The 14032-nt window shown below is 32.5% G+C and overlaps 1 protein-coding gene across 3 annotated transcripts in view; it reads left to right on the top strand.

Annotated features, from left to right (window-relative positions):
- TLL1 (tolloid like 1) overlaps nucleotides 1-14032 on the top strand; it is a 237708-nt gene that overhangs the window by 127263 nt on the left and 96413 nt on the right. For all 3 annotated transcript variants that reach the window (XM_030816298.1, XM_030816300.1, XM_030816299.1), the window contains 3 exons: nucleotides 2372-2550; nucleotides 6938-7043; nucleotides 13465-13589. In XM_030816298.1, the coding sequence (XP_030672158.1) occupies nucleotides 2372-2550; nucleotides 6938-7043; nucleotides 13465-13589 (410 nt within the window). The remainder of the gene's footprint in view (nucleotides 1-2371; nucleotides 2551-6937; nucleotides 7044-13464; nucleotides 13590-14032) is intronic.

Below are 14032 nucleotides of genomic sequence, written 5' to 3' on the forward strand. Positions count from 1 at the left end.
GATGAAAATTCTTAGGCGTTTAAAGCTTACAGAAACAATTTGAAAATGAAGAAAAATGGCAGGGGGAGAGGGATTTATAATTGTAGAAAATCAAAAGGGCTGTCAAATGTACTTACCCCGGAAATTGAAATAGTGAAATTCCTTTTAATCATCTGGTCAATTGGTTTTTGGCATTTTTCTCTTCCAATTTAATATACCAGAAAAGGCGTTTGGCAATGTCTGGTGCATCATGATCCCAACTATTCAAAGCCAACCATTTAGTGCCCTCTGTTGCTGTGCTGTTGATGTTATTTTAATTTAAACTCTAATTATTAAAGTTTTAGATATATTTATAATTGTAGCTACTATAATATGATGCCATTTAAAATTTATTTTAAAGTGGGCATCCTGTGTGCTCAGTCTTTCCCACTCTGTATCCCAAGAATATTTGGGACTGTCATACACTCACACACTTACACTTGCACACACATCCAATGACTAGATGGAACTTCTATATTTTGGATAGAAAAACATCACTGAGGCTGGCCACAATGGCCCACACTTGTAATCCCAGCACGTTGAGAGACCAAGACAGGTGGATCACCTGAGGTCAGGAGTTCAAGACCAGCCTGGGCAACACAGTGAAACCCCATCTCTACTAAAAATACAAAAATTAGCCGAGCGTGGTGGCAGGTGCATGTAATCCCAGCTACTCTGGAGGCTGTCAGGAGAATCACTTGAACCTGGGAAGCAAAGGTTGCAGTGGGCCGATTGTGCCACTGCACACCAGCCTGGGTGACAGAGCAAAACTCCATCTCAAAAATAAAAAGAAAAGTGTCATTGAATATGTATAAATATCAATCAATTGATGAAAATTTGCAGAAAGACATTCCTGGATGTTTCACATTCTATTTGACAGTCCAGAAGATTCTTTCAGATGATGAAATAAAAAATCAATCTCAATTATTAGACTGCTCATTGGACACAAATCATAAATATCATTCATTATACTACTCCCAGTTGTTGATTGTTCTTTACTACTTGTCTTAGTCTGATCAGGCTGTTATGACAAAATGTCATAGACTGGGTGGCTTTTAAACAACAAACATTTATTTCTCACAGTTCTGGAGATGGGGCACTGCAGAATTGGTGTCTGGTAAGGGCCTGGTGCATAGATGGATGTAAGATGTGTTTTTGCTGTGTTCTCACATGGCACATGGGGTCGGGGAGTTCTCTGGGGCCTTTTTATAAAGCCAGTGATCTCTTTATAAAGGCAGAGTCCTCCTGATCCCCAAATCACCTTCCAAGGGCTCTGCCTTCAAATACTATCACCACAAAGCTGAGGTTTCAACATATGAATTTTGGGGGGACATAATATTCAGTTCCTAACACCAGTTAACTGTTAACCTTACTTAATTCGTCTTTTGAAAATAATGTTCTTTTCTTTCTTTTTTTCTTTTTTAAGAGATGGGGTCTTACTCTGTTGCCCAGGCTTGAGTGCAGTGGTATGATCCTAACTCACTGCAGACTCAAACTCCTGGGCTCAAGTCATCCCTCCACCTCAGCCTCTGAAGTAGCTAGGATTACAGGTTTGCGCCAATATGCCCACCTAATTTTTGAATTTTTTGTAGAGATGGGGTCTTACCATGTTTCCTAGGCTGGTCTCAAACTCCTGACCTCAAACAGTCCTCCCAGGTTGGCCTTCCAAAGTGCTAGGATTATATGCATGAGCCACTGCAACCAGCCAAAAGTAATTTTCTTTAATTAACTTCTTCTTTGAAATGTTTCTTTTATTAACAAAATTCTTCCATGAGTAGAAAAAGTAATTTCTTTTTTTTGATAAACCAACATCTTTCATAAATAAGTTTAACTCTCTTTTTCTCAAAGAGGAAAAATAAACTTTCTTTACTTTTGTATTTAATACTGAAATAATATTGAATTATTGTCAGATAACCACACTGACAAAGTAGTAACCTAAGTAATTAATATGAATTCTGAGGATAAAATTATATTAGAAATAAATGTGTATTGATGTCTTCAGCTTAATTATATGTCTTAGAAATACAACATCATCATCATGATATAATTGTCATCATCATGATAATTATTTTATTTTCTGATTTATTTCTGAATGCTTCTAAAAATGATACAAGCATATTTTCTAATACATAGATAATTACAAAAGCACTTGAGCTGATTATTTGGATACTTTTATTGAACTTAAATTTGAAAGGATACCAGAAACTAGTCATATGTAGGAATAAGAGGTTGTTCTGCTCCTGAATGTGTCGGACTTTATAGCTCATCACTATTCTTTACTAAAAATTCACCATATTGTCAGTTGTCCAGCACCACCTTTCCACCACCATCTCCACTTTCTCTTTTATTCCAGATGCTGCTCCTATGTAGGTCGGCGAGGAAATGGACCTCAGGCAATCTCTATCGGCAAGAACTGTGATAAATTTGGGATTGTTGTTCATGAATTGGGCCATGTGATAGGCTTTTGGCATGAACACACACGACCAGATCGAGATAACCATGTAACTATCATAAGAGAAAACATCCAGCCAGGTGAGCGGCATAGAATGTGTTGGGTTTAAGGCTGACTGGGTATCTTTGAATTGTATTTATGCAGTTTATTGTTTCACTTTCCCAAAAATGTAAACTGATATTTTTGATATGATAGAGTAACATTTTGCTTGATTAAAAATCACCCCTGATGATTTTATATTTTAATGTTTTTTTCCTGGAGACTGTGATTTCATGCATTTTTTAGACTTGCTTTCTTTTTTAAGATTTAGCTGTTTTATTTCTATACTTTGGTGCTTTCCAAGAATGGGTGTGAGCTATTGAGCCATAAATTAATATTATTAAATGTTTCTTTTTTACTTAAGCATTTTTTGTACTTAGTTCTATAATTTATGCTATAAGGATTTTAAAATGGCCCGAGGTTTGCCATAAAACGTGCTGCTACCATAGGAATCTGTGTTATACCAGGTACAATTTCTGGAGAAAATCCAGTGAAATGAGTCATTTCCAAGCTAATATAAATAGTTTTTCTGAGATTTTCCTCTTAAACTTGACTACCCTAAAGACAAATTCTTAAGAAAATTTTCAGTAATTGAAATATAATTTCTACTTAAAACCTATTGTTCTCCAATAGTTGATATTTGATAATGGCCTCAGTGTAAGACTTTTTATTTAACTTTTACGTGCATAAAGATCAGTATATTTCAGTTGCCAAAAAATATTCCGTTGTTTGGAATTTTCTTGTAAGGTATTTTAAGCATGTATTTTAAGCATAAGCAAAGTAAAAATGTGTTTTTATTTTCCTATTCATGATGAGTTTTGTTATAAACATTGAATTCCTTCTGTAATTAACAGTACCGATCTCTTTATTTGCTCATTATATATTTGATGCCAATTACTTATTGAGCCAATGTTAGGCGTTGAAGATACTGTCATGGAAAATACAAAGTTTAGTGTGGGATATGTGCATATATATAAATGATTGCAAGTGAGTGAGAAAAGTGACAGTAGTTAGTAATATATGTTGAGAATACTGTAGAGTCCAAGCACGGCGTGACGAAAGTGACTTAGTGAGTCAAGGGAGTTGTAAAAGAATGGAAATTTAGAAGTAAAGTAGAAGTATTTCAGGCGGACAGAATAGTGATTAAATTTCAAGCGAAAAGAACTTCATGAGCAAAGCTACAATTACAGAAAAATGAATTATTTTTTATGTGACCATTATGGTTGATGGTAAGTTACAAGTGGGAGATTAGTTGGTATCTTATCCTTTACTTAGAAAAAATTCTCTATGATGTAAACCTGGGGAGGAAATTCAGGTTTTATTCTCTAGCTAGTGGGGAATAATTAACGGATTATAAGCAGGAAAAGTTCAGATTAAAATAAAGAGAACTCATTTTCCCAGTCAGACTTATAGTGATCGTTAACTGGGTGTTGGGGGGGATGTGCCTGAAGTCCAGGAAACCTAATAGAAATCTAAATAAGTAGGTATGAGAGGTGACTAAGTTCTTAGGGTAGTACACATCAAGAGGAAGAAGAGGAAATAGTCTTTCAAAAATATTTTAAGAAGAATATCATCATGTGAGGGGAAATCTTCAAAAGTTTTCTCTTTAGGCAACAAGATGAATGTTGGTACCATCACATGAAACATTTGAAATATTAAAATATTGATAAAACAGCATGTTTTTGAGAAAGAGAAGGACAAATAATGATTCAATTTAGCATATCCTTGAATTTAAAAGGCGTTTGTATGATCTTTATTTTGTAGAGAAAGGAAAGGTGAGTCTGGACTTCAGGATGTATCTAAAGATAAAAATTTGACATAGATTTGACTAATTAGGGAAAAACTGGATGGAGAAGAAAAAAAGGTTGAGACTATAAAATGGTTAAAAACAATATTTAAAAAATACTTAGTAGAGTATATCCTAAAAGACTAAGAAGGTATTGCCTAAAAGGTAAGAGAAAAATCAGTGGATTGTGGTGTCCTGGAAGCCAAGGAAATAAATAATTTGAAGAATGGCGAAGTGATCTGTAGGGTTAGATAGCAAAATAAATTTAAAAAAAGTATACTCCTCTATATAGAAGACTCTAATGAATGAGCCGACTATCAAGATTCGTCCTATATATCACTAGGAGGGAAATAAAGAGGAAATAAATCTGAAAATTATTTCAACTACCACATAAATGAGAACTTTGCTGTTAACAAGACTTATCAGTGTTTTCTGTTTGCCAAATATTTTATTATGTGGAAAAAATTTATAAAAGACGTAACTTTCAAAAATGGTTTTTACTCTTATAAATAGGATCCTGTTTCAATATAAATATGTACCTGAAACAAGGAGAATTGTATATAATATGTGGTATAAATAAATGTACAATCCTAAAACAGTGCTAAGGAAATTATGGTTTGTAATATTTTCTTTCGACTAAACATTATGGCCAATAGAAAAAAATAATCTATTGGGTGAGATTTCCTGAATCATGGGAACCACTGTAACAGAGCAATTCCAGTATGAAAGTGTTCATGTTGAAGATTAATCTTCAACAAATTTATGATTTGCTGTCACTCAGAAACTTAAGATCAAGTCTTAGTCAAGGGTGATGTCTAATAAGCACAAAATTTGGCTTTGCATTTATATGCAAAATCAGTGATTAGGATAGGAACCAAATTGGTATAAGGATTGGGCTACTCTAATCCATGTTAGAATATGATTTCAAGAAGGAGGCTTGCCATTTTTAAAGTTGTCAAATGTGGTTTCCCTTAGTGCTATGTATTCTGCTTCTCTTTCCTTCTTTCATGTAATAAGTCTACTTTTCTGTTATTTGGGCTATGTATGGCTATGTTGTTTTTAACAAAAAGTATAGTGTCATATACATGTTTTCTCAAGTTAGACACATTAAAATGTATTGCTGAAGTTGCGTAATGTTCTACTTTCAGAAATTTTTATGGAATATTTTACTTTAGTTAGAGAATCTGGTCCCATATTAAGTTCTAAATTGAAATCTTACAGGTTAATGAGTATAAAATTAGATCCATAGCTTTTTGAAAATCTGATCATAGATTTGTTATATTAGACTTCAGATTCCTTATGAGACAAATGTTTTAACAGTTGCCTCTATCATGGGTTGAAGAGAATGTTGAATATTTCCCAAGAATGGTTATAACATAAATAGACCTATCAGAGATTTGTGGAGCACATATTTCATTGTAAGGTCTGGTTAGTTAATTTTAAATTATGTGTTGTGTAAATTCATTCAAAGATGGACTAAAACACTTTGGTCTGGGACTTGGGTTCTGTAACTCCAGGTTGATTCTTCATTCTTAATTCTCAAGTGAATACCCCAGATTTCCTTTATCACATATAGGAGAGACATAACTCAATTTCTTTATTGCCTTTAGAAAACTCTGTATTAATGGGATCTTTTTATATTTGATTGAAATATGACAATGGGAATTAAAAACCTAAGTAGACGAATGGCATAATAGTTCCATTTTTAGCTCCAAAAGTGAATTTGGAATTCCTGTAGCTCATCTTTCTTTGTATTTTGATGTTTCAAAGCTTTTTGTTGCATAAGTGATATGATTTCTACAATCTTTGGGTACTTAAATTGTGAGAACTGAGTCACCAAAGCTTAAACTCTGTTTTAAGAAATGTTTCTTTCTGGAATCATTGAATTTAAGTCTGTGTTCTTTTCAAATTTCGAGAAATAATACTACACTACAGATACAAACAGGCAATTGAAAAATCTATTAAAAATGAAGATGTCCAGAAGTGAAACTAACAGATGTGGAAATTTAAAAAAGCATTTACGTTCTGAAGCATGTTCTTCTTAATCTCAAAGGAGAACTGCCTTTTCATCAAGAATAAACTTGTTTCATTTTTAAATGAAAGTAGAGAATTTGCTGTTATTATTTTATCTTGAGTGATGAAATCGTGGAGCTAAAGCCTGCAGAGCTCTGTTTAACTAATATTGCTTTTATATCTTCTCCCATTGTTTCATAGAAAGGATCTAAACGAAATAAGATGATAATTTTTGTGGGACCTGGCAAACCTAGTCATAAAAATAGGAAACTCATTAGATAAAAACATAACTTCTTGTAATTATTTGTACATTACCAAAAGTACAGTAAGATTTTAAAGAAATAAATATTATGAGGTGGTAAAAGAGCATACATATAAAACAAAGTATGCTTTTTGGTAGTCCACCTTTTTGCAGAAATTAACACTTTGTTCCAATTCAATATTGCTTTTCAGTATGATGGCAGAGTGAAGACAGATGCTTTTTGCATGTGCCTGTGTGTTTTGTATGTAAATTCGATAAGCAAGATCAGTCATTTCACAAAGAACAGATGCAGGTGTAGGAAAGGCCTTCTGGTCTATTTTCTGTCAGTTAAAAGGCTTCTGAGATTTTGTTTATCCCTGGTTCTTAGGTCAAGAGTACAATTTTCTGAAGATGGAGCCTGGAGAAGTAAACTCACTTGGAGAAAGATATGATTTTGACAGCATCATGCACTATGCCAGGAACACCTTCTCAAGGTTGGAGTCTCAGGTTATACCTTTTGACTTTTAATTCCTTTCCTCCATGTGGCTCCTCACAAAGCTATGCCTGACATTAGAACTAGAATTACTTTCAAATATTGCTACCTCACTGCAGAAAGTAGAAAAATAATTCATGAACATTTATAGCCAAGAGCAAGTATTTCAAAGGCACTTTAAAAATATATTTTTACATTCTCTACCAAATATATGAATTTAAAGTGATAAGATGGTATAAATTATGTAAACAATTTTATATTTCTAAATCATTAAAAAGTTGAATTAAAAGCATTACCAAACCAATCAGCATGTTAAATTGGCAAAGCATTGTTTAATGAAAATTGGATATTCATAAGAATATTCATAAGCTAAATAGGTTATTTAGCAGTTCAGTTAAAATGTCACAATCTGGGCGACTTGTGCTTTATACTGTGTATTTTCTACTGCTCAAGTACAACTTACATTCAAAAATTGATATTACTAAATGAATTGTCAAATAACAGATTAGAAAGATATTTTATCTCATATAATTTAGAATTATAGTTCATCATTCATTAACCTTAAAATTATGTCATTAATGACTTAAAGCTACTTTTAAAGAATGCAATAAATTTGGGTTTTGATCTACTTCATTCTAAAGATGATGTCATCAAGCAAATAGTTCCCAGGTAAGGAATTTGGAACTGTTAAACCATTGAATTCACCCTTTTTTCCATTTATGCCCATTTTATGCTTGTATGTCATTTCAACTCTTTTTTTTTTTTTGCCCCCTTATGTCCATTTCACAGTTCATTAACATCTATTTCTGAAGGCAAGGTCAGGAAAAGGGAAAAATATTCAAATTTATTAAGCTGCTTTTATAAAACTTTCTTGGTAAAAAGTAGAGAAGGGTGTGTAAATGAAACCTTAATACTTGGACACATTTATTAATTATCCATTTTTTCCAAACCAAAGTTTATTATTTAAAAAATTTGTGTTAACTGTATTTTTAAAATTACGCTTTTCTAAAGTACATTATTTATAGACATACGCATTCATTTGTTAAAATATAATTAACTGTCCAAATGTTTATTTTTTCTAGAATACAAATTTAAGTTTTGATAGAAATACATACCCAGTAATTTGACCTGAAATTAATCATAAAGAGTTACAGAATTTTATTTTCTGGTTAATGCTTGGAATGGAGTTTTCCATAAAACATGTAACAAATGGGTATTTAGGTTCCAGTTCAGTCGAAGTGCCTCTCTTCTGCTACTGAATTATATTATTTAGAACTAACCTGAGTTTTGGTTCCTTGGAACAGAGAAGGTACTGGAGAGTAGAGAAAAACAATTTATTCTTTTTGTCCTTCACAGATGATAAATCTTTAGCAAAGTTCTAAATGTATGTGTCCCCTTATTCTATACTTTTTTCCATGTTACATTGTGTATTTTCCCATAAATTAATCTGCTCTTGTTGCCCGTAGTCCACCTCACCCACACCTGCTTATGAGTTGAATGCCAATCAGCCTTTATTACTTATCCTATTGTTTCAAAACCATCCTATGCATTTTTCATAAATAAACTCAACACTTCTACAATACAGGAGATCATATCCACCTGTTAGAAGGATAGCCTGATTGTTTCATTCACATTATTTTATTTTTTAAGTCTTTAAAGAAGCTGTTTATTAACTTATATTTAAATGATTTTCAGGAAAAGAAAAATTTGACACAGGTCTCATTCTGCTTCTCCCTCAAAGTTTTTGAAATTTCTTTTTTTTTTAATTATGGAAAAACACAAAACATCAAATTTACTGTCCTAAGCATTTTAGGCATATAAGTCAGTAGTAGTGTTATTTAAGTATATTGACATTATTGTGAAACAGATGTCCATAACTTATTCATCTTGCAAAACATAAACTCTACACCTATTAAAAAACTTCTCATTTCTACCTCTTCTCAGCCTCTTGCAATCACCATTCTACTTGCTATTTATATATTTGACTACTTTTGATATTGCGTATAACTGGAGACATATAGTATTTGTTCTTTTGTGATTGGCTTATTTCACTCAGCATTATTTCCTCAAGGTTGGTCTATGTTGTAGCATGTGAAAGTATTTTCTCACTTTTAAGGCCAAATAATATTCCATTGTAAGTATATATCACATTTTGTTTATCTTGTCATCCATCATTGGGCATTTGTGTAGCTTCTGCCTCTTGTGAATAATGCTGATATGAACATGGGTGTGCAAAGATCTCTCCAGCACATTATTTTTGTTATTTGAGTAGTAGCCATTCTGAATGTGATGTCATATCTCATTGTGGTTTTGATTTACATTTCTCTGATGATTAGTGAACATCTTTTTATATGCTTGGTGGCATTTGTATATCATCTTTGAAGAAATCCTTATTTAAGTCCTATGCCCATGTCTAAATCAGGTTATTTTGTTGTTGAGTAGTAGAAGTTCTTTATATATTCTGATTAAACCACTTATTTTATATATATACAAATATATATATTTATATAAAATTTGGAAAATTTTTTTCCATTTCGTAGGTTGCCTTTTCATTCAGTTGACTGCGTCCTTTGATGTACACAATGCTATATGTTTGATGTCATCCTATTTGTCTATTTTGGTTATTGACTGTGCTTTTTGTGACATCCAAGAAATCCTGGTCACGTGCAACACCATGAAGCTTTCCCGTTGTGTTTTATTCTAGAAGTTGTATAGTTTGGGTCTTCTGTTTATTTATTTAATGCATTGAGTTAATTTTTTAAAGTGCTTTTTTAAAAAAGAGCCCAATTTTATTATTCTATATGTAGATATCCGGTTTTCTCAGTATCATTTGCTGAAAAAACTGTCATTTCCTAATTGAGGAATCTTGGCACCCTTGTCAAAGATAATATGATCTTGTACATGATGGTTTACTTCTGTGCTCTCTCTTTTATTTCACCAGTCTATAGGTCTGTCTTTATACCAATACTGCACTGTTTTGATTACTGTAGCTTTGTAATAAGTTTTGAAATCAGTTCTGCAAAGTTGGAGTGTGAATTTTTCAAATATTTTTTCTTCTTCAAAACTGTTTTAGCTATTTGGTATATCTTGAGATCATATAGGATTTTTAGTATAAATTTTTCCATTTCAGCCAAAAAAAATGTTGTTGGGATTCTGATAGAAATTGCATTGAATCTGTAGATCACTTTGGATGTATTAACATCTTAACAGTGTTAAGTGTTTCAATTCAGGAACAAGGGATCTTTGTCTCTTCTTTAATTTCTTTCAGCAGTGTCTTTAGTTTTCAGTGTAAAATCTTTCACTTCTTTGGTTAAGTTTATTTCCAAGTTTTTTTTTATGCTGTTGTAAATGGAATCAGTTACCTTTTGGATTGTTTGTTGTAAATGCATAAAATGCAGCTATTTTTGCATTTTGATTTCATATCCCATGGCTTTGCTTAATTCATTGATTGGTTCTAACAGGGTTTTGTGTGTGTGTGTGTGTGTGTGTGTGTGTGTGTGTGTAGAACAGTTAGAATTTTCTCTGTATAAGATCAAGTCATTTCCAAACAGTGAGAATTTTACTTCTTCCTGTCCAATTTGGATGGCTTTTATTTTATTTTATTTTTTCTCGTTGCCCTGGCTGGGGCTTTCAGTACTGTGTTGAATGTAAGTGACAAGGGTGGGCATCCTTGCCTTGTTCCTTATCTTAAAAGAAATTATTTCAGGTTTTCACCATTGATTATGACATTAGGTGTGGGATTTTTATATGCAGTTTTTATTATGTTGAGGTAGCTTCCTCCTATTCCTAGATTTTTGTGTGTTTATTATGAAAGGGTGTTGAATCTGTAAAATGCTTCTTCTATATCAACTAACATGATCATATGGTTTTTGTTCTTTATTCTGTTAATGTAGGTATTTGAAGTTTCTCAGTTTTAAAAATTCTGAATCCACAGAGTCTATAAAAGTTCCAATTGTTTTTATGATGTTGCCCATCAATAGATTTAGGAAATCACTTATGGGAAGAATAGGAATGGATCTATAGGGTCTTTATATGAGTGACTATTTTGTAATATACATGCTTCTGAACTGTGGACTGCCCATTTTCCATTAAAAAAGTTGTAAAATTTTACAAATTTTTGTTAAAAGTATAGCTTATTTGCTCTTTCAATGTAGTTAGAACAAATCAAGAATGGTAAGTGAACCATGATATGATCTGTCTCTGCCTATTTATAGTGGCTCACTGAGGAGGTTCAGTAAGATCTTGCATTGCTTACTTGTCAGAATATGGAGAAGAATAATTGTTAACTTCCTGACCACAAAAAGAAGGAAAGAATGAGTGTCTAACTCCCTTGAAATGGAAGGGAGATTACCTTAGTAGACAGAATGAAATAAAATTCATAATTCTGTTGTCCGAAATTGAATATATTCTTTCCAAGATGTCATTGACCTTTTTAAATTGAACCTTTTTTGAAAGTTAGGAAAAAATCAAGCCCCAGAGACCACAAATTTGTTTTTAGAAATAGAAAAAGAAAATGGTGAATACTTTGTTAGTACTGAAGTACTACAGAAATTTAATACTCCATTAATTTGGGTTTATGTAATTAATGTATCTGTTGACTCATGCCTCAGGTTACAAGGCCTTTCTCAATGCTACCTTGTAACTCATTTCTTTTTCAATTACATTGGCCTACCTGGAGTGGTTTCCTATAAAATATGCACAGATCTCACTTTTGATGGTCAATTCCCATAAATCACTAGCTCTACTTCTCTACTCTCTTTTCAGACAATGTACATATGGAGTTCTGTAGATGTTTAGATCTTGTAGTAAAGCGTTCCAGTCTCCCTCTTTGAATTAGTTGTACCTATAGATCAGTGCCCTTTCCCTTACCTAGGAGCTAGGGCAGTTAGTAATAAAATTGCTCATAGATCGTATTACTCCTCTGCTTACCATTTTCCTATAGATTGACAGTTGTCCTCAGAGTAAAAGTTAAATTATCTGGCTGGTGCTCAGAGATTTTAGGGGTCCTTTCATTTCTGAGCTGTTGTGTTTCTTGTTCTTTCTGTTTGGAAACACTCTACTGCCAGTTACCCATATTTCTCTGATCTTCACTTTCTTCATGTGTGACTAAAATGTCAATTTTCAAGTGAGTTTCACTTTGATCACTCTATTTAAAAGCAGCCCATCACTGCACAATCAATCAATATCCATCTTCTCACCTTTATTTTTCTCCAGAGTACCTATTACTACCTGGATTATTAATCGTTTGTTTAATGTTTTTTTTCCTCGCATTTGAATATTAGAATCATAAAGGAAGGAATTTCTGTTTGTTTTATTTACTGCTATAAATCCAGACCTAAAACAGTACCTAGTAACTATTTCCTAATGGAAGCTAAGTAGAGCTGAAAATGCTGTTCTTTTAATGCAAATGTTAGTTTAAATGCATTAAATTCATTTATAAGTTTTGGAAAGAAGTGCTCCATCATTATCTCAATTTAAAAGATATTATTAAATCTTATTTCTTAATTTAAAATATTTTTATAGAAAGGTTTTTTGTTGTTGTTTGTTTTTGGTAAATCCACAAACACACAATTCATACTTCTCAAACCCTTGGAATAGCCTCCCAGTTCATTTAACTTTTAAGCTCCCACTTCTTTAGGGCTATAAATGTTTGACATACATTAAAAAAATTAGAAAGTATTTTTAGGGCACTATATTCAGAACTTTAGGTCATGCGTATTAGGAAAAATTAGTGAATCTTTTACCACTATCTTGAGTCTCAAGCAACTCACTATCTGTAGTTTAACATTATTAGGGCATTGATTAGATTTTCTTATTTACTAGTTTTAGCATGGAAAAATTGAAAAAATTGCTTTAAGCTTCCCTAAGTTTTGGCATTCTTTGTTTCGTTTTCTTTTTTTTAACATATGCTGTAATACTTGGACTTCTAAGAATACTTAGGTTAAATTAGTAGTTTAATTCAGAAAAATTAACCTATGTATATTTTGTTTTACTCTTACAATTTTAGTAACTTCAACATTATTTGTTGTAGTTGTTATTAGGGAAATAGACCTCTATGAGGAATCATTGTTTTACAACCTGATAATCTAAGGAATTCTTAGATCTGCTTGGGAAACCAAAACAAATGTCATGGTGTACTTTGTGGGGGATTATAAGGTATTCCATATTTTTAAGAACATACATGTTTCAAGGAAACAAATGAATGTCATCACTGGGTTTACACTAGGCATACACATTTAACATGCATATTTTTTTTCTACTTTGATAAAAGTGTTTTGAAAGCCTGATACACTGCTTAAAGCACACAAGGTGTAGTTCCCCTTTGATTGACTTGAGTTTGAAATAAATAACCTTATAAATGTAAGGAATTCATGAGTTTTCATTTGGTGACTTAGGTGTGGTTTGCTTCTGCTTTTTTTCAGGGGGATGTTTCTGGATACCATTCTCCCCTCCCGTGATGATAATGGCATACGTCCTGCAATTGGTCAGCGAACCCGTCTAAGCAAAGGAGATATTGCACAGGCAAGAAAGCTGTATAGATGTCCAGGTATTGCACTACACAAACACAAGAGCATGATTGTACTTGATTGTGCTCTTCCAGATGAATAAGCCATGATTTACTCAACTGTTTATTTGTCTCCCTCCCTGTTGGCAAGTGATGTGTACAGTTCAAAGTCAGTAATCATAAAATGAGGCAGGAGGGAACTCTGGAACACCTAATTGCTGTAAATAAAAACAAGTTGTTGAAATCAAAGTTCAAACACAGGGATAGTATGTCTTATTTCTTTTAATTTAATGAGTGAAAGAGCAAAATAGAATGGTTGCTTGATAGTCATTAATTAAATAGTTGCATGATTTCGTAGTCAAATGCTGAATTTCCTTTCTAACATAAAAAGAATATCCTTTATTTGAACTTCAGAATTGGATCCTGGATGATCTTTTCTCACAAGTACCATCATTAATGACATATAAATTACAATTTTATCAGTA

This window comes from Nomascus leucogenys, chromosome 7b (assembly GCF_006542625.1).
Source record: "Nomascus leucogenys isolate Asia chromosome 7b, Asia_NLE_v1, whole genome shotgun sequence".
Lineage (NCBI taxonomy): Eukaryota > Metazoa > Chordata > Mammalia > Primates > Hylobatidae > Nomascus > Nomascus leucogenys.